The following is a 26,937-nucleotide window of genomic DNA, read 5'->3' as shown; positions in this document are numbered from 1 at the left end:
CTAATAATTTGCCCCTCCCCCAATAAACAAACAAAAAAAAAGCAAAAATGAACATACCAGCATATCCCATCCCTCCGCCCTGCAACCCCTTTCCCTGCCTTCTCCTATCTTCTAGTATTCCCTTTCTTTGATTTTTAAAGGGGGCATGTCACTAATTAGAATTGGTCCAGAAACTGGACAATCAGCAACGGGCACAGCGACGATGATGTCATAAAGGATGTAGAAATCCCACGTTTCTGATTCAGCGACGGGCACAGTATCGACGTAGATGTCATAATGGTTGCCATGGCGACAATGATGTCATAAAGGTTGCCTCGACCAATCAGCGACGGGCACAGTCTGCCGCGAATTCTGGAATCATCATTGTCCTTATACTACGGGGACATGCATATTCTAGAAAACCCGATGCCACCAGGCCTCGACCAATCAGAGACCGGCACAGCATCGACGTAGAAATCCCACGTCTCTGATTGGTCGAGGCCGCCAGGCCTCGACCAATCAGCAACGGGTACAGCGACGATGATGTCATAAAGGATGTAGAAATCCCACGTTTCTGATTCAGCGACGGGCACAGTATCGACGTAGATGTCATAATGGTTGCCATGGCGACGATTATGTCATAAAGGTTGCCTCGACCAATCAGCGACGGGCACAGTGTGCCGCGAATTCTGGAATCATCATTGTCCATATACTACGGGGACATGCATATTCTAGAATACCTGATGCCTTAGAATCGGGCCACAATCTAGTCCGTTATAAGGTTCATTCACAGAAAGCAAAACCTTAGTGATAGAATGATCAATAATGCTTCAGTACAATAAAATCAAGAACCGTAATTTACCTCTCCGGGCTTTACTGTGCCGTAAATTCCCTTCAGATATTGTTTTTGACAATCTTTTCAGATTTTGGAGCAATCGCTATGGAAAAATTCAAGTTTTGAGGACACTTTTTTTTTTTTTTTTTAAATCTAGTATTTATTGGCTAAAAAAAATGATTTTTGCAATTGGCTTCTGTTAAAACTGTTAATGAATGCATAAAAAAATAAACTAAAATTGTGCGTAATCAGTCACTCATCCATAGGATGGGAGATAAATTACTGAGGGTCTGGAGATCGTGCAGAAAATGAAATTCTGTAGAGCCCTGCCTTGAATGAAGGAGACTGCTGGAGGAAGCAAAGGACAGCACTTGGATATTTTTGGCAATTTGTTGACTATGAATGGAGCGTGCACACAATAAAAGACAGGGCTGCAGAACTCAGTTCTTGGGGTTTCGGAGGCCCCCTTTCTTGGGATCACTAGGGGAGTCCCAGCGTTCAGCACGTTATGCCCTATCTGATGGATAGGGGGGATAACCTGATATTTTGGTAAAGTTCCTTGAATATTTTTCATTTGTTGCCCCAGAGCGAATTATACTTTGCCCTGAATTTAAATCTTATTTTTTTCCAGGATCCATTTCTCCCCATAGGCGGACATGCACGTCCAAGGGTTATACGGCTCATGTCTTGTGAGGACGGGATGTTTAAACAGGAGTTGGATACCCCGGATGGCAAGGAGTGTGTTATCTATCCAGAGATTGGAGAGGAGCAGGCACTAGATGCATGCAGGTAACAATGCGAGATAACGCCAAGCCTAGCTCATGTGTCTGATCGGCTCACAAGCCACCTCTTTAGCGTTTTGATATTACTTTAGATAAAAATTGACATAAGATGGAAATTAGAATTGCAGTACTGCTCTAGAAAATAGGGAAAAAATAAAGATGCTTGGCACATAAATTGGCCAATTCATGTGTATCCAGCAGCTGCGACAAGGCTATAGTCTTTGCTGGGTGCCTAATCTAATGTGTTTCCTCTCCTGGGCTGAGAGCCTACATTTATATGGGTAGGTAGGATCCTCCTGTGATTAAAACCGCCATAGGCTGACGGTTGGAGCGCTTGGTCAGAGAGCCTATGTATAAATAACAGAAGACTCTCACTTCCAAACAGAAAACAGGTGTGTACAGGTGTTTACGAAGGGTAGCCATCTTTTTGTTTTCCTATTTTTGAGAGCAATAATGCAATTCCAATTTCATATACATTGCTTAAAAAATTAAAAGAACACTAAAATGCCACATCCTAGATATCACTGAATGAAATATTCCAGTTGCAGATATTTATTCATTACATAGTGGAATGCATTGAGTACAATAAAACATAACAATGATCAATGTAAATCAAAATATCTCATGGGGATCTGGATTTGGAATGACACACAAAATCAAATTACAGGCTGATTCACCATCAGTGGAAATGCCTTAAGACAAGGAAATGATGCTCAGTAGTGTGTGTGGCCTCCACGTGCCTGTATGACCTCCCTACAATGCCTGGGCATGCTCCTGATTAAGATGCAGATTGTCTCCTGAGGGATCTCCTCCTACACCTGGATTAAAGCATCAGTCAACTCCTGGACAGTCTGTGGTGCAATGTGGCGTTGGTAGATGGAACGAAACTTGATGTGCACGATTGGATTCAGGTCTGGGGAGTGGGCAGGCCAGTCCATAGCATCAATACCTTCATCATGCAAGAACTTCTCACACACTTCAGCTACATGAGGCCTAGCATTGTCATGCATCAGAAGGACTCGCATCTGTCACATGTACTCAGTGTGAACCTGCTCTTATCCGTGAAGAACACAGGGCACCAATGCCAATTCTGCCAATCTTGGTGTTCTCTGGAAAATGGCAATCGCCCGACACGGTGTTGGGCTGTAAGCACAACACCCACTTGTGGACGTCAGGCCCTCATTCCACCCTCATGGAGTCTGTTTCTGACAGATTGAGCAGACACATTCACATTTGTGGCCTGCTGGACGTCATTTTGAAGGGCTTTGGCACTGCTGCTCCTGTTTCTTCTAGCACAAAGACTTAGGTAGCAGTCCTGCTGCTGGGTTGTTGCCCTCCTACGACCCTTCCACATCTCCTGGTGTACTGGCCTGTCTCCTGATATCTGCTCCATGCTCAGGACACTACGCTGACACTCAGCTACCCTTCTTGCCACAACTGACGTTGATGTGCCGTCCTGGATGAGCTGCACTACCTGAGTAACTCCTGTTGGTTGTACAAAAGACACCATCTCATGTTGCTGTACAGTACCTCTATGGGTGAGAGCAATGACAAAATGCAAAACTGACTAAAACGGCCAAAAAGGATGAAAGCAGAGAAATTGTCTGTGGTCACCACCTGCAGAACCACTCCATTTATAAGGGTTGTCATGCTAATTTTCTATAATTTCTACCTGTTGTCTGTGCCATTTGCACAACCGGAGGAGAAATTGATTCACAATCAGTTTTGCTTCATACCTGGACAGGTTGATCTCACAGAAGTGTGATTGACGTGGAGTTACATTTTGTTGTTTAATTTTTCACTTTATTTTTCTTTCAGCAGTGCGTTTCATATATTTCATTCTAGAACGTTCAGACTGCATCTTGTTTGTTAGCTATATATGGAGATGGCCACTGTTAGTATGCACCTATTCACACCTGTTTTGTTTGGAAGTGACGTTCAGTCTTTTGATATTAAAATATGGGCAAACCAGTGTACACAAAGCCTAAATTCTGAAGAATACAGGAAATTTTTCTTGAACGTACTGATAAAAGATGTATTAAAGGGAATCTGTCTGCTGGTTTTTGATATGTATTCTGAGAGCAGCACGATGTAGGGGCAGAGAGCCTGATTCCAGTGATGTCACTTACTGGGGCTGCTTGGTGCAGTTTTGATTCCCTGTTTTATCAGCTAGGATTAGTTGTATCACATCCACTGCTACCACTACGTTGGCCAAGTGTGGATAGGCAGGAATGGCTATAAACTTTCTCATAGTGATGGTCGAGATGGTACACATGCAGTGTATCCATCAAGCATAAACCATGGGAATAATACAAATGTGCGAACCATAATCTTGGATAAGTTCATATGATATTAATGTGTTTTTTTGTTTTTAAAGGTATAAATATATATTTTTAAACCTAATTCTATAACTTTCCAGTGAGTTTGAGGTAAAAGGCTTGCCTTGTGGAGTCTATCCCAAGGACCTTCAGGAGAAGCATAGCCCGGACAGTGCCTGCTCCGTTGATTACAGCAGCAGCCGCCTGTCCAGTCCAGAGCACCCCAATGAAGGTAAGATTTTATTACTAGTCATAAAGCTACACAACATGCTTTATCCATTACCCCTATGTAAATTGCGTTAGTAAGATTTCTTAAAGGGGTTGTCCACTACTAGGACAATAACTGCTTAAACTAAATGTTCAGCCCTGATTTAAAATGATAAAGCCTATACTCGCCTCCTGTGCCGGCTCCGTTCCCGCTGTCGGCACTTTCAGTTCCGGTGCTGTGATGCAGTGAAATGACATGTGATGCCCGGTGTCCAATCAGCTCTGGCGTCACTGTCTCCGCCTTTGGACAAACTGAACATGAAGAGGAAGTCGGGGATCAGCTGCAGCCTTGGCTTCCTCTCAATGTTCAGTTTGTCCGAAGGTGGAGACTGTGAGTACAGACTTTATTATTTTATTGAGGCCGAGCATTTAGTTTAAAAAGGAGTTGTCCTAGGAGTGGACAATCCCTTTAAGTGCTTGGACGAAATGTCTGCCAAGATGGATAAATCGCTGTATAAGTGTCAAAGAGCACCAAGTGACAGATCACAGATTAAGGGCTTGTTCCCATGTTGCTTTTTTGACGCAGAAAAAAAGATGCATCATTTCACAGTACCGCTAAGTAAATGAGATTTCTGACCTCTCATGCATGCGCTGCCTGTCTTTTCCTTGCAGGGCATTGCAGTAGGTTAGGTATCCATGGTTACGACCACTAGCAATTAACTCACTATATGAGTGGCCATAACTGTGGATACCTAAGCTACTGCAATGCCTGCACATGGGGTAAGCGACATAGCGAACCAGAAGAACTATACTACATTCCTAATTGGAGGTATTTGCTAATATTATTATTACACCTATTACATATTTATGTTTAGACTAAGCCTTTTTAAGGTCTCTGCTTGCAGTGAGTGAATAGTAATACATTAACTTAATCCAGAGGCCTGTTCAAGGCACCTGAGTTATGTTGTAATCAATTTCTAGGTATAAACAAGTTTTCGAAGGGGTAACGTCTCTCCTTGTGGGGAGTTACATGCCTGACTTGCCAGTGTAAGGAGACTTTTATAGGCCATACACTGCTCCCCTGGTAAATTAAATATGCAAATTGCCTCTTCGTAGAGAAAGAGCAATCCTAAAAGTCGATATCAATCCTCAAAGATAAAGGTTAATTGAGAATCACAGTTAACAAACAAATGTTTTGGGTTGTTGCCACTCCACAGTAGAAAGCATGAGATCTGATTTGGCTGTATGAGTCCTCTGACTGGGGTCTAAAGGGTAACGTTTCTTCTTATGGAGAGAGGCATGCTTGCCATGCCAGGGTAAGGAGACTTACAGGCCTTGCAATGATCCTTTGGCATATTAACCCCTTCTCGACATGCACCATACTAGTACTGCTCTTCGGGAACTGAGTTCCCGCAAACCGCAGTACTAGTATGGCGGCCTGATCGCGCTGTCTCGGTAAGCACTGCGGTCATCACGTGCAGGTGTCAGCTGTATGTGACAGCTGACACCCCGCAGCAATGCCCACGATCGGCACTAGCGCCGATCGTTGGCATTTAACTCCCTCTGATGCCGCTGTCAGTAGTGGCAGCGACATAGAGGGGCATCGCGCATGGACGGGGGCTCCCTGCGCTCTCCCACCGGAACAACGCGATGCGATCGCGATGTTCTGGAAGGAGACGCCGGATCCAAAATGGCTGCAGGGCTCCTTCCGGGTCCTTCGCGGAGGTGGCTTGCCGGCGCCTGCTGAGAGCAGGCACCAGAAAGCCTCCTGCACTGCCTGTCAGATTGCTAATCTGACAGTGCTATGCAAAGTGTCAGATCAGCGATCTGATGTACCATAGTGATGTCCCACCCTGGGACAATGTTATAAAGTGTAAAAAAAAAAAATCCCCAAATAACGAAAAAAATTAATAAATAAATATTTTCCAATAAATCCATTTACTTATGTAAACAAAAAAAAAACCAATAAGTACACATATTTGGTATCGCCGCGTCTGTAATGACCCGCTCTATAAAACCATCCCACTAGTTAACTCCTTCAGTGAACACCACAAAAAAATAAATAAAAAACAAGGCAAAAAACAACGCTTTATCATCATATAAATAAACATGGTACCGCTGAAAACGTCATCTTGTCCCGCAAAAAAAAAACCGCCATACAGCGTAATCGCCAGAAAAATAAGTTATAGCTCTTAGAATAAAGCGATGCAAAAACAATATTTTTTTTTATAAAATAGTTTTTGTGTAAAAGCGCCAAAACATAAAAAAAATATAAAAGAGGTATCGCTATAATCGTACTAACCCGAAGAATAAAGCTGCTTTATCAATTTTACCAAACGTGGAATGGTATAAACACCCCCTAAAAGAAATTCAGGAATTGCTGGTTTTTGTTCATTCTGCCTCCCAAATATCGGAATAAAAAGCGATTAAAAAAAGTCATGTGCCTGAAAATGTTACCAATAAAAACGTCATCTCGTCCCACAAAAAACAAGACCTCACATGACTCTGTGGGCCAAAATATGGAAAAATTATATCTCTCAAAATGTGGTGATGGAAAAAACTATTTTTTGCAATAAAAAGCATCTCTTAGCGTGTGACAGCTGCCAAACAAAAACCCGCTATAAAATAGTAAATCAAACCCCCCTTCATTACCCCTTCAGTTAGGGAAAAATAATAAAATTAAAAAAATGTATTTATTTCCATTTTCCCATTAGGGTTGAGTTATGGTTAGGGTTGGGGCTAAAGTTAGGATTGGCTAAAGTTAGGGTTGGGGCTAAAGTTAGGGTTAAGGGTGTGTCAGGGTTAGGGGTGTGGTTAGGGCAGAGGCGTAGCTAGAGCTTTTGCCGCCCGGGGCTGTTCCCGAGTTTGGCGCCCCCCCCCTTCCTCCCCCAGCTCAATACACACAAACCCCCCCTTCCTCCCCCAGCTCAATACACACAAAGGTTACCAAAAATGGTTTTCCTGTTTTGTAGAACTTAAATTGGGCCTAATGGTGTCACCCCCACATGCCAAACCTGTGACTTAATACCACCACACCATGACCAGACCACAGTGACCGAATAATACTACATACAAGGGACAAATACCACAACACCATTTCCAGACCACATATTACCACCACATAGTGACTGAATACTACAATACTGATCAGTAATAAAAAAAAAAAAAACACAATACTATCACCATAAGTGCCAGTATTCACAGGAGATCTGTACTTAGTATGCAGTGTCTGTGTAGAGGTAATACAGAGATCACTGGTGGTATTATACACAGGAGCTCTGTATATAATGTATAGATAATACAGTGATCACTGGTGACATTGTACACAGGACCGCTGTATATAGTATACAGTGTATAGTGTCAGTGTATAGGTAACACTGACTCACCAGTGACGTCTCTAGGTGAAGTCCTTCATCTTTCATCCAGCACAGACCTCCATCATTCCTTCCAGCCAGGACTCGTTTCTGCAGGAAATAACAGTTATCTCGAGCTCCGCTTGCAGAACACATTACTTAATTTTTCACAACTTCTACATTACATCACATGAAGAAAAAAAGGTGATATAGTGTCACTCTGCACAGTAACAGGACCGCCCCCCCATTTAAAACAGTATACTCAAAAAATAAAATAAATACATCACTGCAGTAATAATATCCCTTAATTAGCCCCTATGGTAACACTATTCCCCACCCTGGCCCCGTTTATCTCATTCCTGGCTCCAGCCATATGTTCTCGCATCCTGCCCTCATGAGTATCCATTCTACCCCATATGATCTCCCCATCCTGCCCCATCAGCCTCCATCGTATCCGTCCTGCCCCATGATCCAATCCTGCCCCGTGTCTCCAATCATGCCCCGTATCTACATTCTGCCCATGCCTCAAGTCCTGCCCCCAGTGTGTCCAGCAATCTGCCCCAGTGTGTCCAGCATATTACCCCCATGTTGTCCAGCAATCTGCCCCAGTGTGTCCAGCATATTACCCCCAGTGTGTTCAGAAATCTGCCCCAGTATGTCCAGCACTGCCCCCAGTGTGTCCAGCAATCTGCCCCAGTGTCCAGCGTTGCCCCAGTGTGTCCAGCATATTACCCCCAGTGTGTCCAGCATATTACCCCCAGTGTCCAGCATTGCCCCAGTGTGTCCAGCATATTACCCCCAGTGTGTCCAGCATATTACCCCAGTGTTCAGCATTGCCCCAGTGTGTCCAGAAATCTGCCCCAGGGTCTCCAGCATTGCCCCAGTATGTCCAGAAATCTGCCCCAGTGTGTCCAGAAGTCTGCCCCAGGGTCTCCAGCATTGCCTCAATGTGTCCAGAAATCTGCCCCAGGGTCTCCAGTATTGCCCCAGTGTGTCCAGCAATCTGCCCCATGGTCTCCTGTATTGCCCCAGTGTGTCCAGCATTCTGCCCCATGGTCTCCAGTATTGCCTCAGTGTGTCCAGCATTCTGCCCCATGGTCTCCAGTATTGCCCCAGTGTGTCCAGCAATCTGCCCCATGGCCTCCAGTATTGCCCCAGTGTGTCCAGCATTCTGCCCCATGGTCTCCAGTATTGCCCCAGTGTGTCCAGAAATCTGCCCCAGGGTCTCCAGCATTGCCTCAATGTGTCCAGAAATCTGCCCCAGGGTCTCCAGTATTGCCCCGGTGTGTCCAGCAATCTGCCCCATGGTCTCCAGTATTGCCCCAGTGTGTCCAGCAATCTGCCCCACCCATGGTCTCCAGTATTGCCCCAGTGTGTCCAGCAATCTGCCCCACCCATGGTCTCCAGTATTGCCCCGGTGTGTCCAGCAATCTGCCCCATGGTCTCCAGTATTGCCCCAGTGTGTCCAGCATTGCCCCCAGAGTCAGACATAAAGAAAAAAAAAAAAAAGTAAAATCCTCACCTCTCCCGTTCCTAGCGCAGGTCCGGTGCAGTCAGCGTCTCTCCGGCTCTACGACGCTCAGGACAGAGAGGCTGAGCGGCGCGCACAGTGATGACGTCATCGCACCCTCTGCCCTGGGACGTCGCAGAGTCGGAGGACGCTGAAGCTGCCGCAGGAACCAGGAGAGGTGAGTATTAGAGCGGGGGCCCGGGGGTGGAGGGAGCCTGGTCGTGGCGGCGGACGGCGCCGCCCGAAGATTTAAAGGGGCGTCTTTTTTTTTTTTTTTTTTTCTTTCTCCTCCTGCAGCGCCGGCCGCCCCCCGCATTGTGCCGCCCGGGGCGGACCGCCCCCCCCCCCCGCAGCCCCCTTCCTACGCCACTGGGTTAGGGTTGAGGTTAGGGCTGGTATTAGGGTTAGGGGTGTGTTGGGGTTAGGGGTGTAGTCAGGATTAAGGTTGGGATTAGGGTTAGGGGTGTGGTTACGGTTATGGTTGGGATTAGGCTTAGGGGTGCGTTGGGGTTAGGGTTGGAGTTATAATTGGGGGGTTTCCACTGTTTAGGCACATCAGGGGGTCTCCAAACGTGACATGGCGTCCGATCTCAATTCTAGCCAATTCTGCGTTGAAAAATTAAAGTGGTGCTCCTTCCCTTCCGAGCTCTGCTGTGCGCCCAAACAGTGGTTCCCCACTACATATGGGGTATCAGCGTACTCAGGACAAAATTGGACAACAACCTTTGGAGTCCAATTTCTCCTGTTACCCTTGTGAAAATAAAAATTTGGGGGCTAAAATATCATTTTCGTGGAAAAAAAATATATTTTTTATTTTCACGGCTCTGCATTATAAACTTTAGTGAAAACAATTGGGGGCTAAAAGTGCTTCTTTCCAAAATGGGGTCACTTGTGGGGGGTTTCCACTGTTTAGGCACATCAGTGGCTCTCCAAACGGGACATGGATTCCAATCTCAATTCCAGCCAATTTTGCATTGAAAAGTCAAACGGCGCTCCTTCCCTTCCGAGCTCTGCCATGCGCCCAAACAGGGGTTTACCCCAACATATGGGGTATCAGCGTACTCAGGACAAATTGTACAACAACCTCTCTGGTCCAATTTCTCCTGTAACCCTTGGTAAAATAAAAACAAATTGGATCTGAAGTAAAAAAATCTGTGAAAAAAGTTAAATGTTCATTTTTTTTTTTTTAAACATTCCAAAAATTCCTGTGAAGCACCTGAAGGGTTAATAAACTTGAATGTGGTTTTGAGTACCTGTGAGGGGTGCAGTTTTTAGAATGGTGTCACTTTTGGGCATTTTCTGTCATATAGACCCCTCAAAGTGACTTCAAGTGTGAGGTGGTCCCTAAAAAAAAAAAAAAAAAATGGTTTTGCAAATTTTGTTGTAAGAATGAGAAATCGCTGGTCAACTTTTAACCCTTATAACTTCCTAACAAAAGAATTGTTTCCAAAATTGTTCTGATGTAAAGCAGGCATGTGAGTAATGTTATTTATTAACTATTTTGTATGATATGACTCTAATTTAAGGGCATAAAAACTACAAGTTTAAAAATTGCAAAATTTTTGCCAAATTTCCGTTTTTTTCACAAATAAACGCAAGTCATGTCGAAGAAATTTTTCCACTATATCATAACGTACAATATGTCACGAGAAAACATTCTCAGAATCGCCAGGATCCGTTGAAGCGTTTCAGAGTTATGACCTCATAAAGTGACAGTGGTCAGAATTGAAAAAAATGGCCTGGTCAGGAAGTTGAAAGCGGGGTGAAGGGGTTAAAGATGCAAATTATCTATTGAGAGGAAATGAGTACTAGAGCTCTAGTTCTACCTACGAGATAGATATAGATATATATATATATATATATATATATATTATATATAATTTTTTTTTATTTTTTTTTATAGCGGCAAGCAGAGATTTTGAAATGGGGCAATAATGAAACTCGGTCCATTAGAGTTTTAAATCTTCTTGTGGTCTTATTTTTACAGAATTGGAAATCCTGTTTATCGTTTAGAGAACAATGCTATTTTGTGACCAATTGAGTCTGATTTAACAAATGGTGACGAGTGAACGTGCTGGGATAAGGTGTTATCTGAGCATTCTCCTGTGCTAACCAAGTGTCTTCGGCGTGCTTGAAAAATATGTTTGTCGCCGCGCCTGCCTGTCTCACGGCTGTTCAACAATTGCATCACATGTTAGGCAGTCGCCACAATTGTGACATGCCACCACAGCGACTGGAACATATTTTTCAAGCATGCACTTCATCTGTGCACGTTGGCTCATCACTATTCACAAAGCAACATGTATATTTAACATGATTACAATATGCTGTTAAATATATTATATATTTTTAACTGACTTGTCACTTCTCTAGTTGTGTTAAAGCCTCATAGACAAAAACCTGTATAAAATGTGTGAAAGCTCCTATGTGGAGTATTGTAAACTCATAATATTTCATCTGTCGACTCCATTTCATCACTGAGACCTTGTCTTGTGTAGAACTGAACCTGTTGTCTCAATTGAGCTATTATGTAAAGACTTGTCACCAGCTCGCCACTCTATTCCCGCTGCTCTCCTGAGCATTCAGTTTTTTGTATTCTTTAAATCCGCCACATGGTTCCAGAGATATGAACCTTTTTATTCAGGTCTTTCCCAGGGAGAGTTCTTTGGGGGCGTGTCTTTAGGCTGCTCAGGCGCTTTACCTTGTTAGCCACACCCCCTTTGGAAAGACCATAAAACTTGGAACAAACTAAAAAGGCCGATGTCTCTGGAACCATACAGTGGATTTAGAAAAGAAAACCAAAAATACTCGGGAGCAGCAGAAATACAATGAGCGTGAAAATTGGTCACTTTTGAACTGGTGACCGGTCCCCTTTAATCACAATTATTGCATGCAAACACTGGATTCCTCCATTTCAGAATCTCATATTCCCATCCAGCACTGAAATGTGTTTCACTTACGTGCTTTCTTATTTTGCTTCTTGTGCCAAGAAGACTCTGAAAGTACGGAGCCCCTAAGTGTAGATGGGAACTCGTCAGATCTAGAAGAGCAAGCAGAGGTTGAGGAGCTGGACACCCCCTGCCTGGTTCTAGATGGTGATATCCCACAGACACCCGATCAGGAAATGTTCCTTAAACAGCACTTTGGAAATCTTTCGGCAAACAATGGCCCAGGTTAAAAAAAAAATCTTCTTTTTTTTTTAATTTTTGACTTGGACCACCCTTGTAATACTAACCATTCCCTAGAGAGATGGAGAATTCCAGCACCTGCACTGAATGATCTAGGAGTTCATTTGAGTGTTCATTTATTGTGTTTTCCTTTTGTTTTCTTAATCGCCTTATTAATTTTTGCTTGCTTGCACCCTATTGTCCCTGCATAAATTACCTTTTTGTCTCTAAGTTTCTTAATGTTTGCACACTGCACCCCCCCTTCTCATTCTTACCACATTATAATTCCTTATTTTTTTTCTAATTTTTCTGTAATATTAGACAAGTAGTTCTTTTTTTTTTTTTTAAGGCGTTATCCAAGACTAAAAGCAGACACCTCTCTAAAGAGGACCTTTCACCAAATCAAAAGTGGCGAGTTTTTTCCTACTTCTGAGCATTCAGGCTTTTTGTTTTTCTAAATCCACCGTGAAGTTCTAGAGATATGGCCTTGTTGTTTAGTTCTAATTTTTGTGTTTTTTACAAGGTGAGTGTGGCTCACAGGATCCTCTGGGGCATGTCTTTAGGATGCTGTGCATAATTACCCAGTAAGCCCCACCCCTTAGTAAAAAAAAAAACAAAAAAAACTTGCACTAATATACAGCCCTATATCTCTTGAACCATTTGAAGGATTTGGAAAACATAAACTGAATACTCAGGGGAGAAGTGGGAATAAAATAGAAGCAAAAACTGGTCACTTTTGTTTTGAATCATCCAATACCAGACACAGTAAAGAAGCCGATCCTTATATTTATAATCCCAGTCAATCTCTTTAACGCCTTTATGATGGTAGAAGTCTATCTAGTTTTAATTTCTTGTTTTTTCCCGCTTTACAGCATTTTTAGCAAAATTGGTACAAGAGAAAAAAATAAGACTGCACATACACAATAAAAAAGCACATTTGAGCAAAGTCAAAGGGAATGCTTATAGTGACCTACCAACTACCAATAGATGTGATGGAATATAAAGCTGGGACGTGTTGAGTTTTATTGCCCAATTACTTCTTTTTTTAATTCCCAAGGGAGAGAAGTTGTCGCCAGCAAATATCTGACAGTGGGCTTACTCCCCTCTCCCCATAGAAAGCACATGATGGGGAACCAAAGTGGTTGGGAGAGAGGACTGTGAACAAATGAGTATTGGCCCAACCGCTATCTGAGGTCTATGGCCACCTTTACTCACCGGGGCCCTTTAGCAGCTGTAGATCAGAATGGTTAAATAGAAAACAGTTATTGGCTAATGGTAGTAGCTACAATGCTGGGACACTAGGACAGAATAGGTACCTTTTCATATAAAGGTCACGGGGGTTATCACTCCTTCCTAGGATTGCATTACATAATGGAATGGCAGATCAGGTGCCAACCACCGCACCATTCATTCTCTCTGGGTCTGCTGGAAAAGACGACCACAGCGCTCAGCAGCCCCAGAGGGAATGAATGGAGCGTGGGTGGCACATGCCGCTCCATGTTAATATTATATATTGTTTTTTTCTGTTTTTTTTTTTTTTGTTTTTTTATGGTATGTCTGATTGATTCCAGATGCTCTTTGGGCCTCTGTGGGGCTGATGAGGCCCTATCGGTATAACGTACATAGTGTGTCCATCAGACATTTTTATATACAAGGCAAACAAGATGAGAACAGGGACTAAGAATTGAATTGAACAGTGCGATTGTAGAATCAGACTACACAAGATTTGTGTTCTGTAACCATGGGGACACATAGGTTTGCATAGGTGCTGTAGACAGAAAAGTAAAAGCCACACATACTTTAAGACTTTTCGAAAAAAAAAAACTTTGTCCTGTTTGGAACCTATACAACACCTGTCTCTATTTTTAATCATGGTGTGATGAAGAATAGTCCATCGGTATGTCAGTGAGGAAGGTTTTTGAATAAGACATTGCTAGTAAAGTAAATCACATCCTTGTTTTCATTGGAGCAGACTATTTTTTGCTGTAAGAAAGAACTCTACTTTTAACGCTCTGTTTTCCATTTGTAGACGGACCAGTCCTGACCTCGGAGAGGAATGAATGTGCCAGTATCTCATCCAGGTTTCTAGCGATGGCACAGGTACCAGCAACCAGGTCAGTAGGTAAAAAAAATCAACACGAGTGGGTTTGGTTAACCTCTTACCCAGGACGCTTGTTTTGTACCTCGGTGATGGACCCATGTATGTGCTGTATTTCATTTTAAAGGGTCATACAATGGGACCTTTTTAAGCAATTCAGAAATTTCAGCTCTATTTTAGCATGGACATGCACACACAACCATACATGTCTGTAGATGAACTGCATTCAGATGCTTAATATAAGGGGTCAGATTTTAACATACAACTGCTATCAGTGTTTGTCATGGATAGCACTTGTACCTGCGAAAGCACATGACCATGGCTTTTCGTGGATTGAGAGGTCCGTGGAAAATCGTGGAGACATGTCCAATTTTGAGCCATGCGTCTGATCAAAATCAGCCATGCAAGTTGATGGGCTGGTGAAAAAATCGGACTGCACTCAGATGTCGTCTTAATTTTCACAGACTGTTAACATGGAGAAACTTTTTTTTAGATATATCTCCACGTACGAGAAAAATAAATGACTGACTACCCTGATCAGAATTATCGGTGCGTTTTTCTCATACATGGAAAAATGACGTGCGAGTGAAACCTAAAGTAGATGTATATTAATACTGATCGGCTCTGCCGTAGCTGAAAGATTGCCATCTTTATGATTAAGAATTTCCCATGTGTTCTCTTAAAAGTAGAGACGATCCGGGATCCAGCACTTGCGATCTGTCTGATCAGGACTTCAGTCCGGAATTTAATGGGAGTCCTTTTGAGTATCCTACATTAAATGGCATCTATGCTCGGGGACAAGACATTGCCAGCCCTCTAAAACCAGCCTACTTAAGGAAGAGGAAACAACCAGCAGAAGTGAAGATGGCCAAAGTTGGTCCACTATTTAACTCCGTTGTTTCAAGCATACGCAAAACTCAATCAGTTCAAGATATCGCTCATGAAGGTAAGAGCAAGGACAGATGGGAATTCTTGGAATTTTGGCACTTAAAAAGTTCTTTTAGTTATATGATCTTCAAGATATGTCATCAATCTCAGAGAGCAATGAGGGTATGACACCCGGCTCCCCACTGATCTGCTGTTATTAGCTCTGCCAAGTTCTGCACTCTGCTCCTAGTCTCATCAATAGTTCATCTCCAATTCTCATGACAGCTGATCATTGGGCTAGCCGGGTTCTGTATCCCCACCGATCAGATATTGCTGATGACCTATCCTACGTATATGGCCATCAATATTATATACTTGGACAACCTTTTTCAAATATTTAAAAATAAGGGAAAAAACATCCTGCTAATTTTTTTTCTTAAATAAAACTATGGTCACTACTGTTCCGCTGACCAGCGTGACAATATGATGGTACCAGGGACAACCGAGACCTATTTAAAAAAAAAACCAAAAAACCTCTATATACTTAAAAGGGTGTGTACAGACATCGCAGATAATCCCAGGTGGTAATACAAGAGCATTGGGCTTTTCAATGCAGAATACACAAGAATTACTTTTGGTTTAATTTTTTTTTTTTTTTTTTTCATGCCACTAAAAAAAATCCCAATTTTTTTCCAGAACCTCTGAATTGGGTTACAACAAATCTATTTGGGTGCATTGGACCGTGTTCACATGTAGCGTAAATGCTGTGTTTTTTTTTTTTTTTTCATGTTTCAGCTATTTTTTTTACAGGTGTCAACAGCAGACTATGCAATAATAATCTTCTCTAGTTATTGCTGTGTTTTTTTTGTGCCCCTCCTTCCCGCTTATTTCAAGAGGTTTTGGTGCAGATTAACAGGGAAATCCTCATGCGAATTCAAATGCAGTATTTTTGTCTGCCTATGTGGACCTACCCTTATGTTGTGTTATGTAAAGCCATCCTTGACAGCAAAATAACACGAAGTGCCTTTAGGAATGGGGGAAGGCGTCAGAATGGAATGACTATAAATCAAGAATATTGATTATTTCTCGGGCGCTTTATTGGGGGAGGGAGGGACACAGAAACCAGGGGTAATATACTGCCACCTGGAGGCTGATACTTAGAGTACATGTTGAAAAAAAAAGTCTCCTGCCCAACAGGCTACACCTGGCTAGCCGACACCCAGCTATTTAGTTTATCTTAGTGTTTCCCATTCCATGGGGTCCCTAATTGATCTTCAGTCCACTTGTTAGCAGAGCTCTTACTTTTGCATCCGGGAACGCATGTCTAGGCAGTAGGGTACTGCAAGCGTCAGCTGCTCGGGTGGTAACCTGAGACATTGCTATTCCTCCGTTTGCAACATCATTAGTTTTCCCACACCATGACAGCTTTAGGACTTCCTATTGTTTCTGTGTCCCTCAATGAAGCAGCCAAAAAAAGAGGATTTTTGGTACACGCTGTAAAATCTCTCATAGCCTCCATTGTTTGTTTTTTTTATTTGCTTTTCCTACTACTTTAACACTGACTGAATAGTTGGGTTTCAGCAGGCCAGGTGTTGCCTGCTGGAGAGGCGCAGACTTAAAGGGCCACTGTCACCCCCTCCAGCTGTTATAAACTAAAAGAGCCACCTTGTGCAGCAGTAATGCCGCATTCTAACAAGGTGGCTCTTTTAGTTTTTTGTTCATGTATTCCCAAAATAAAGCGCTCTGAAATTTATCCAAAATACCTCTTTGTCCATGGAGGCGGGTCCTCACTCCCCAGCTTGAACCGGTACTCTGCCGTCACTCCAATCTTCAGGGGCTTTCGGCGCCGCCCCCTCCGCGCTGTTTTCGCTTCAAAACCTCTGTACAACTGTCGTCCCAGCCAGGCTTGCAGACTGCGCCTGTGCGGCCACCCACCTTGGGAATCCCAGCCCCGCAGTGTGTTATGCATTATGCACAGTGCGGGGCTAGGATTCCTGGGCATGCGCACTGCGTGTGTCAGCCTGTCACCCAGGTCCCAGGCCTTACAGCGTCTGTATATTCAGCTGATCGTGCCTCCTCCTAGCAATTCTTTCCCGGCGATTGCTAGGAGGAGGCATGATCAGCTGAATATACAGACGCTGTAAGGCGGGGGACCTGGGTGACAGGCTGACACACGCAGTGCGCATGCCCAGTAATCCTAGCCCCGCACTGTGCATAATGCATAACACACTGCGGGGCTGGGATTCCCAAGGTAGGTGGCCACACTGTCTGCACAGGCGCAGTCTGCAAGCCTGGCTGGGACGTCAGACGGCCAGAGCTTACTGCGCCTGCCCCACACAGTTGTACACAGCGCAGGCGCAGGTTTTGAAGCGAAAACAGCGCGGAGGGGGCGGCGCCGAAAGCCCCTGAAGATTGGAGTGACGGCAGAGTACCGGTTCAAGCTGGGGAGTGAGGACCCGCCTCCATGGACAAAGAGGTATTTTGGATAAATTTCAAAGCGCTTTATTTTAGTAATACCTGAACACAAAACTAAAAGAGCCACCTTGTTAGAATGCAGCATTACTGCTGCACAAGGTGGCCCTTTAGTTTATAACGGCTGGAGGGGGGTGACAGTGGCCCTTTAATTTATAAGTTGCATTCTTAGTGGCAGCCTAATACCTATGGTGTCTGTGTCCTCTAATGAAGGCTACAAGAAAGATTTTATGGGGAGTACCAAAAATCCTTATTTTACATTTTTATTATGAATTCTTGGCTTTTTTTTTTAATATTGATTTCAGATTGTTTTATTTTTGTTAGCTTAGAATAGACTCTCATGCCTCTTGCATATGGTGAGACTCATGATCTTAATAGTTGATGGCACAAGCCCTTTCTGATTTACTGTCGTGGAATCTTTTTGCAGTCAAAATGCGTCCACAGACCCAAACTGCTGCAGAAAAAGAACAGAAGGCCATACACCGGCGAACTTTGCCAGCAACGCTGATGAAAACGGAATGCCAGACTTTACCATTCCAGTCTAAGGATGTAAAACAGCCTAAGGGTAGATCCTATATGAACCCAACAACTAGCTCCATGGCCAAGATCTCCAGAAGCGTATCTGTTGGTGACAATTTGAACATTGGCGAAACACAGGAGACATCTAATGGTTCTGATGTGAAAGATGTCTGCGAAGCAGCAGAAAGCTTGGCTGTCTCTATAGAAGCCGAGAAGAACCAGCTACCAATGAAAGACAGTGTAATTGTCAAACCGCTTCTGCAAACCAGTACAATTTCCTCCTTTCCAAAGACCTTTCAGTCAAAGAATCGGGCACATTTGACTCTTGACATTGCAAAACCATTGCCTGACCGACCTTTTCTTTCATTCGGTAGAAGTAGGAGCTCAATTGAGATGGAATCACCACGGTCGCCTCGATCACCCAGCTGCAGCTGGAAACCTAGATTATCTTTTGCAGACTTAACTTGCAAGAATGACCACGAAACTTCAGGGGAATGTGAAAAAGGTCAGTCAGAGGACACTAGTCATAAGAAGCAGAGTCCAGAAGAAAATGTTGAAATAAACCTGATCATAAATGAACCCATTGACACAGTGGATTTAAGTCCGGAAGGTTTCAAGCCCATGCATAGAGGCAGAGCTTCTACAATCAGCCACACTCCGGACCATCATCCCGGACTTTGTCCTGTTGAAACTATAAGACCTAGATCTCCCTCACTTGATGCAGCTTCTTCTCTCGACTCAGGTGGGCACAGATGACAACCTTTGGTGGTATCTCCCTTTCTGTCCCCAGTTTGTGTAGGTGATCTCCCAACTCCATCTCATCTCTCTCCGTCCAGTCTTTGGCTTGTTTCGTCTTGTCCTCACCTGTCTCGTTCCATAAGTTACTATCAGAATGGTGAGGCACTTCACTTCTTTTCTTTGATTTATACTACTTACCATAAGTCCTTTACTTTTTTATATGGATGTTTTCATGCATGTTACTTCCCAGGCTATTACATGAGAAAAACATATTTTCTACCTTTTAGTCGATCAGACTTATTCCTAGCCTAGAAATTCATAATCTATTTGATACCATTGTTTGGTCTAAAGACGTCTTGTAGAGGTCCTAGATCTCCTGTGATGAGGTCAAGGATGGTTAAGATGATCTAAGATGATAAAAGGTGTGAAACCAAAGTAGAAAAGCTAAATAGGCGACTACCTACAAGGAGTAACTCCTTTTTGGAGTAATGTCTCCAACAACATCTTTGTTTTTCATGGGTGACCCCGTATTCGCACACAGATTGACTTTTTGAAGCCAAGATTAGGAATAGACGCAGAGACGAGAAATCTAAGGCTGGTTATACACATCTGCTCTGATTCCCCCATACAAGAGTACTCCGCCAAACTGGGAAAGGATAAAGCCGCTGCCAGACACCTAAAAACAAAATGATCAGTCGTTGAAATCCTACTCTTACCCTACATCATCTGTTTGGAGGCCACTATACACCTCAGATGGTCATCCAGTCCTGCCGAAATGAGCAATGACTTTAATCTAATGCTTGGCTTCCCAAACTCCAGTCCCCACTGCCTTCAACAGATCAGGATGTCCTTAGTATTGCACAAGGGAGAGGACCGGTGTCATTTTCTAATAGCTTAATGAGAATAAGGCTGCCGTCACACTAGCAGTATTTGGTCAGTATTTTACATCAGTATTTGTAAGCCAAAACCAGGAGTGGAACAAATAGAGGAAAAGTATAACAGAAACCTATGCACCACTTCTGAATTTATCACCCACTCCTGGTTTTGGCTACAAATACTGATGTAAAATACTGACCAGATACTGCTAGCGTGATGGCAGCCTAACAAGGAAATCCTGAAAACATGATGTTAGAGGTCATGAGAACTGGAGTCTGGAAAGCTCATTTAATGTGTATGGGAGCCATAGATAGGATCTTGGAGATGTGAATACCTCTTTAACTATGTAGTAGGTGTAATTGTATTAGCAAATACCTCCAATTAGAAATGTAGTATAGTCCTTCTGAATCGCTATGTTACTTACCCCATTGCAATAGCTTAGGTATCCATGGTTACTGCCACTTACTGCACATGGGGTAAGCGACATAGCGATTCAGAAGAACTGTACTGCATTTCTAATTATAGAGATTTGCTAATATTTTTCATATTTCCTACGTGTATAGAATAGATTCCTGGTTTTGGCTTCAAATCTGCAAGTTTTAAAGGGGTGTTCTCAAGTGTGAAAGTTATCCTCTATCCATAGGATATGGGATAACTTCCCGATCACTGGGGGTCTGACCACTGGGACTCCCACCAATCCCGAGAACCGTGGCTCTAGGCTCCTGTGTAAATGGCAGCGGAGGTTGCTCATGCACAATGTCACTCCATTCTTAATTTTCTAAAGTGACCAGCTATTGATCAAAGTGACCTGCTGATAAGCATATTGCCTTTGCGGCTGCTACTGCAGGGAGAAAGTGGCATTACATGGTGGACATTCGAGTAAATTGCAGACTTTACATTTCTATTCAGAGCTGCTCCTTATTTTGGCATGTTGAGGCCAGTCTCCAGTAGAGCCTACCTCCACTGTGATGTCCATATTCCCAATGGCTTATATAGGACAACCCTTTTTAAAATATGCCAACCATATGTCTTGTGCACTGACATAATGTAGTAACAGTATTATAAAATTATAGTTCTATGTTAATTTAAATGCCCGTCTGTGTTTCAGCACAAGCTGTCAGCTTTGAGCAGTGTGAAATGATCGCCTCTGAGCTGCAGGATAGTCTCCGCCGGGCATTGAGCCTTTATCGATTGGTAAGTAAAGGTATCATGTCAATCAGTTCTTTGTGTGTTTTTATCCATGAAGCTGTAAAGGAATCCTGGATTAAAAAAAGATACGGTGCAGAATACAGTGCCTTGCGAAAGTATTCGGCTCCCTGGAACTTTCAACCTTTTGCCACATATCATGCTTCAAACATAAAGATACCAAATGTAAATTTTTGGTGAAGAATCAACAACAAGTTGAACAGAATTGTGAAGTTGAGCGAAATTTATTGGTTATTTTAAATTTTTGTGGAAATTCAAAAACTGAAAAGTGGGGCGTGCAATATTATTCAGCCCCTTTACTTTCAGTACAGCAAACTCACTCCAGAAGTTCATTGTGGATCTCTGAATGATCCAATGTTGTCCTAAATGCCTAATGATGAAAAATATAATCCACCTGTTTGTAATCAAGTCTCCGTATAAATGCACCTGCTCTGTGATAGTCTCAGGGTTCTGTTTGAAGCACAGAGAGCGTCATGAAAACCAAGGAACACAGCAGGCAGGTCCGTGATACTGTTGTGGAAAAGTTTAAAACCGGATTTGGATATAAAATGATTTCCAAAACTTTAAACATCCCAAGGACCACTGTGCAAGCAATCATATTGAAATGTAAGGATTATAATACCACTGCAAATCTACCAAGACCCGGACGTCCCTCTAAACTTTCATCTCAAACAAGGAGAAGACTGATCAGAGATGCAGCCAAGAGGCCCATGATCACTCTGAATGAACTGCAGAGATCTACAGCGGAGGTGGGACAGTCTGTCCATAGGACAACAATCAGTCTCATTCTGCACAAATCTGGCCTTTATGGAAGAGTGGCAAGAAGAAAGCCATTTCTCAAAGATATCCATAAAATGTGTTGTTTAAAATTTGCAACAAGCCACCTGGCAGACACACCGAACATGTGGAAGAAGGTGCTCTGATCAGATGAAACCAAAATTGAACTTTTTGGCAACAATGCCAAACGATGTGTGGCGTAAAAGGCAACACAGCTCATCACCCTGAACACACCATCCCCACTGTCAAACATGGTGGTGGCAGCATCATGGTTTGGGCCTGCTTTTCTTCAGCGGGGACAGGGAAGATGGTTAAAATTGATGAGAAGATGGATGGAGCCAAACACAGGACCATTCTTGAAGAAAACCTGTTGGAGTCTGCAAAAGACCTGAGACAGGGATGGAGATTTGTCTTCCAACAAAACAATGATCCCAAACATAAAATCCCAAAATCTACAATGGAATGGTTCACAAATAAACATATCCAGGTGTTAGAATGGCCAAGTTGAAGTCCAGACCTCAATCCAATTGAGAATCTGTGGAAAGAGCTGAAAACTGCTGTTCACAAACGATCGCCATCAAACATCACTGAGCTCGAGCTGTTTGCCAAGGAAGAATGGGCAAGAATTTCAGTCTCTCGATGTACAAAACTGATAGAGACAAACCCAAGTGACTTGCAGCTGTAATCGCAGCAAAAGGTGGCGTAACAAAGTATTAAGTTAAAGGGGCCGAATAATATTGCACGCCACACTTTTCAGTTTTTGAATTTCTACAAAAATTTAAAAATAACCAATAAATTTCGTTCAACTTCACAATAGTATTCCACTTGTTGTTGATTCTTCACCAAAAATTTATATTTGGTATCTTTGTTTGAAGCATGATATGTGGGAAAAGGTTTGAAAAGTTCTAGGGAGCCGAATACTTTTGCAAGGCACTCTACTTACTTCTTTCTTCAAAGTCTTTGAGTCATGCAGACCTTAGAAAGAACATTCTTACAAAACAAAATTAAACCTAAAACTCCTTAATGGCAAAAAGTTGCAAAAAACTTTTCGACTATTGCTAAAAATCCAGCAGATTTTTTTTTTTTTTTTTTGCAAGATCACCATATTTTAATTTTTTTTTTTTTTCCCCTATAGGAAATGAAGGATGACTTTTTAATCTTGTTGAATCTCTGCTGCCTTATATGATTACAATTGTTAGTTATTAAATGTGTACGTTGCATTGTTTCTTAGAAGTATGGTTTCAAAGGGTTTTAAGTTACGATCTTGTACGTAACACTTTGGGGGAGATTTACTGACAAACAGGAGCCAGAATTCTGTAGGAATTTGAGCCATAATTCTGGTGAACGTGCCGTAAAACAGATTTATTTAGGGTTTAGAAAACGTTTTGCACTTCACTAGTCATTTAGAAAGCCATAACAGCTTTTCTAGAAACTTAAGGGTGTTTGTATTGCTCGTGGCTACATGGCGACTTCAAATACGGCCCCTTTCTCGCGGAATATGATTGCGTAAAAAAAACGTCACCGCCTAATGTTAGTCCATGTGGTCACCTGCATGATACTGTGACCGCGATGGATGAATCTTAAGATCTCGGAATCATTTTGATTTTCAGCAATTTGCTCGTTGCTGTAGTTCGTGAGTTGCACCGCGACCCCATGCTCATTCGTTAGCTTTATGCGCAATAGGTGTTGTAACCACATTCTAATATATACCATATTTACCAAAGTGTTCTCCAGCTTTTTGGCTTAAAGAGTAAATAAACTTTGAATATGATTTTTCAGATTTGATAGGTTTTTTAATTGCATTCAGATCACTGAGGGTCCCGGTCCTGATACACTCACCAATCAGTTAATAGACTCCCCACCCTCGAAAGGACAGGGATCCCAACTGATCTGCAGGCAATTCAAGTGCAGCCAAATCTGAAAAGAACATATTAAAGGTTTAGTTGATGGATATATCTCTCCGGACTCCCGCATCCAAGCGCTCCTGTACTTTCTATAAGCAAGTCTCTGCCAGACATCTCTGGCTTCTCTTCATGGAGAACAAAAGGATGGGTCGTCAGACATCCAATGTGCCGGATTCTTCTCCCCCTTGACATCATCTGTTGGTGGAGTCTGAGGGATCCCATACATATTAATTTTAAGTTGGGTAATAGTGATGAGCGACCGTGTTTGGATAAAGTGTTATGATCGTGTGTGATTAGTCTTCGGCGTGCTCGACTACTATGTTCCAGTCCCTGCGGCTGCATGTCTCGCAGATGTTCAATAGCTGCGACACATTGCAGGGATTGTCTAATGGTTGTCAAATGGCCGTGAGACATGCAGCCGCGGGGAATCGAACATAGTAGTCGAGCACGCCGAAGACTCTGTTCACACACGATCGGGCATCACTTATGTGTAACTTCTACACAGGATTAGTATATCTGCAGTAAAAAAAAAACTTTTGACATTTCAACCTTTTGTCCTATTTTTGCCTTTTTTCAGGTGACCACAGCTGGCCCAGCAGCAAACTTGGATCATGGCAAGATGGCAGGCCTTCTCACCAAAACATTTGGCATGGTAAAGAGAGAGTTGGACTCTTTAAAAGATGCTGATCCTGAGCCTGCAAAGCATGAATATTCATCTCCGCAGGAGGAGGATTGCAAAGAAAAGCTTGATCCTTCCTTACCGCGTGGCTCCCGACACTTGGGCGATGACAAGACGCTCGCTCTCCTGCAGCAGTACTCAGAACTTTTACTTCAAGCAGTGGAAAAGAGGATGGATAAAAAACTTTAATAGAGAATGAACGTGTACATTTCATTATTGTTCACATATGAGGAGTTTGGGTTTTTTTAAGCCAAAAAAATTTTAGACGCTAAAATAGAAAAAAGTTATGGTTATGTAGATCCTGTAAACCAGCAGCAGCGTTACCGTCCCTCCTGCAGAGCCGCAGCACTGCTCCTCTACAAAACTAGTTTGTTTTGGATGGTGCCAAGAGTTCTGTTTCTGCACTTGGTTACTTGCAGAGACGCAGAACTTCTTCACGATTAAACCTATGGCAGTAATCCAGGTTACCGCCATACTGTGAGCTGGATATTCATCTTAGGGCTGTAGGTAGATGACCCCCGTACACTACGTGAAAGCCTTGAATAAGTATTATATTTTGTGCATTATATATATATCTTAAATTATTGATTTTTAGCTTTAAATATTTGTGTTTTTTGTATGTTTCTGTTGCTCCCTTTAAAAAAAAAAAAAAAAAAAAATGTACATTTTATTCGGGTTCTGTAGAAAGTTTGTAAAAGTTTCTGAGAGCAGGTATATCTGGACGCAGTGCAATTTTCCCATGCCGATTCTGCCCCTGATGGCTGAGTAGAAGGGTGGACGTAGCATAGGGAAAGGGCACAACTGGGCTTGTGATGTGCGAAATCAGGCGTGTAGGGTCAAAAAATAAAAGTTCCAATTCCAGTCTATGGACACTTTCCTTATAGCGTGTGTTTGTTTTATGCCCTAGCCGTGATGGGTTACATCTCACCTGTTAGAGCGGTGTCAGAAACCACCAGCAAGCAGGTGGTGATTGGTAGCATAGAATCTCTAATGTTTGTTGCATTTTTTTTTTTTTTTTTTGCACATGACCGCAGCTATATAAATGATGCATAAGTTACTTTTTTTTTTTTGCAAGTCTGGATAAAATACAGCACCACTTAGGAGACCATTTTAATTTGGTGGGGTAGTATCTGATTAATGTTTGTTCGGCAGGGGTCTTGCCTTGTGACCCCCATCAATCACTAGGTCAGCACGGTGTACCCCCTTGAACACCTGTGTGCTCTCCTATGGGGCCCACATAGTCCAGCATTGACTCTTACAGCCAATGGTGCAACCTCTGGTGAAAGCAAAGTTGAATCTGCCACAGCCCGTCCCTAGTGCTGCTATTACTTGGATCTAGCGATTGAGGCCGGGATCACACATGCGAGAAACACGTCCGTGTCTCGCATGTGAAATCCAAGCTCTGGCGCCGGCACTTGGGAGCGGAGCGTGCGGCCACATAGGAACACATGGAGCCGCACGCTCCGCTCCCAAGTGCTGGCGCCAGAGCTTGGATTTCACATGCGAGACACGGACGTGTTTCTCGCATGTGTGATCCCGGCCTAAAGGTTATCTCAGGATAGACATTTGTGGCATATACCATGAATATCTGACTGCCTTCTTTCCAGACAGTTTTCCCATGTTTTTGGGGGTCTCTAAAAAGGACTTTGGCAACTTGGTTTGTTTTAAAAAAAAAAATAAAAAATTGCAGTTTTCCTTTTATATCCTTGTTGGGCGCAGAATGAGTTAACCTAGAATCCATCAGTGAGTTACTTCTGACGGGGATAGATGATCATAAATCAGCCGGTAGGGGCTTCAATAAAGAGACCGGTAATAGAGTAAGGGCTCATTCAGACTTCCATGCTCATCTGTTCGATCTTGGACCACAGTGCACGGATTGGCCGTAGGTCTCCTGACCGGAGCGTGACCACTTCATAAATGTCTATGTAGCTGTCTTGCTTGGATCGGGAGACCCGCCAACCAGTCCGTGCATTGTAGTCCGAGATCGGACAGGTGAGCACGGACGTCTGAATGAACCCTAACAAGGTTCAGTGAGTTTGACTGATTCTCCACCAACTCATTCTGTAGCCAGCAATAAACCGTGCATTATAAAGGCAAACTGCTGTTAGTTTTTGGAATTGGGTTACATAAAAACAAACAATTTTAAGCCTAAAATAAGTGCATAAAAAAATTAACTAAAGGTGCTCACTGGCTGGCTATGTGCACCCGGAGGCATTGTCGCAGAGTTTCAGAGCAGAAACTCAGTTTTTAAAAATTTTGAGGTTTGGAGGTGGATTTGGAGACTTTCTGCTCCAAAAACGCCAAAAAAAAAAGTCGGTATGCACATGCCCATTGTGTGGCTCCTGGGATTTGTTAGGCTTGGCCAATCTCCCGTTGTCTCCTTTATGTATTGTTGCTCCCCATATACGGACAGTTTTTACATGTCGTCCTCTCCAGTCTTGGCATCTGTGAGGACATAAGACCGTGACCGGGCATGTGCTTTGTCCTCTGTAATCAGTCTGAACAAGGACTAATCCCATCTGATTCTGTTACAGTGGGCAGAGGCGAGGTGTCAATTTACCCTTCAAGCTTTTCTTTTATCGTTTTTTATTTTAGTTGAGTAATGCAAGTTGTAGATGGTTTTTTATTATATGTAAGTAGAGAAGCGTGT

At 43.0% G+C, this 26,937-nt stretch overlaps 1 protein-coding gene across 3 annotated transcripts in view; it reads left to right on the top strand.

Moving 5' to 3' along the window:
* The window catches only part of MAPKBP1 (mitogen-activated protein kinase binding protein 1), a 148,620-nt gene extending 123,695 nt beyond the window's left edge, over nt 1-24,925 (top strand). The window contains exons 24-31 of one of the 3 annotated variants that reach the window (XM_069732529.1): nt 1,446-1,603; nt 4,016-4,146; nt 11,978-12,157; nt 14,181-14,265; nt 14,936-15,195; nt 18,016-18,849; nt 20,830-20,915; nt 24,186-24,925. In XM_069732529.1, coding sequence (XP_069588630.1) covers nt 1,446-1,603; nt 4,016-4,146; nt 11,978-12,157; nt 14,181-14,265; nt 14,936-15,195; nt 18,016-18,849; nt 20,830-20,915; nt 24,186-24,476 — 2,025 coding nt within the window. In that variant the 3' untranslated portion in view covers nt 24,477-24,925. Of the gene's footprint in view, nt 1-1,445; nt 1,604-4,015; nt 4,147-11,974; nt 12,158-14,180; nt 14,266-14,935; nt 15,196-18,015; nt 18,850-20,829; nt 20,916-24,185 lie in introns of all 3 variants that reach the window. The other 2 variants (XM_069732528.1, XM_069732530.1) reach the window with 2 other exon arrangements.
* The last annotated feature ends 2,012 nt before the right edge of the window (nt 24,926-26,937 follow it).

This window comes from Ranitomeya imitator, chromosome 1, assembly GCF_032444005.1.
Source record: "Ranitomeya imitator isolate aRanImi1 chromosome 1, aRanImi1.pri, whole genome shotgun sequence".
Classification (NCBI taxonomy): domain Eukaryota; kingdom Metazoa; phylum Chordata; class Amphibia; order Anura; family Dendrobatidae; genus Ranitomeya; species Ranitomeya imitator.
Note: the sequence above shows the minus strand (reverse complement) of the source record. Positions and strands in the feature narration are given on the sequence as shown.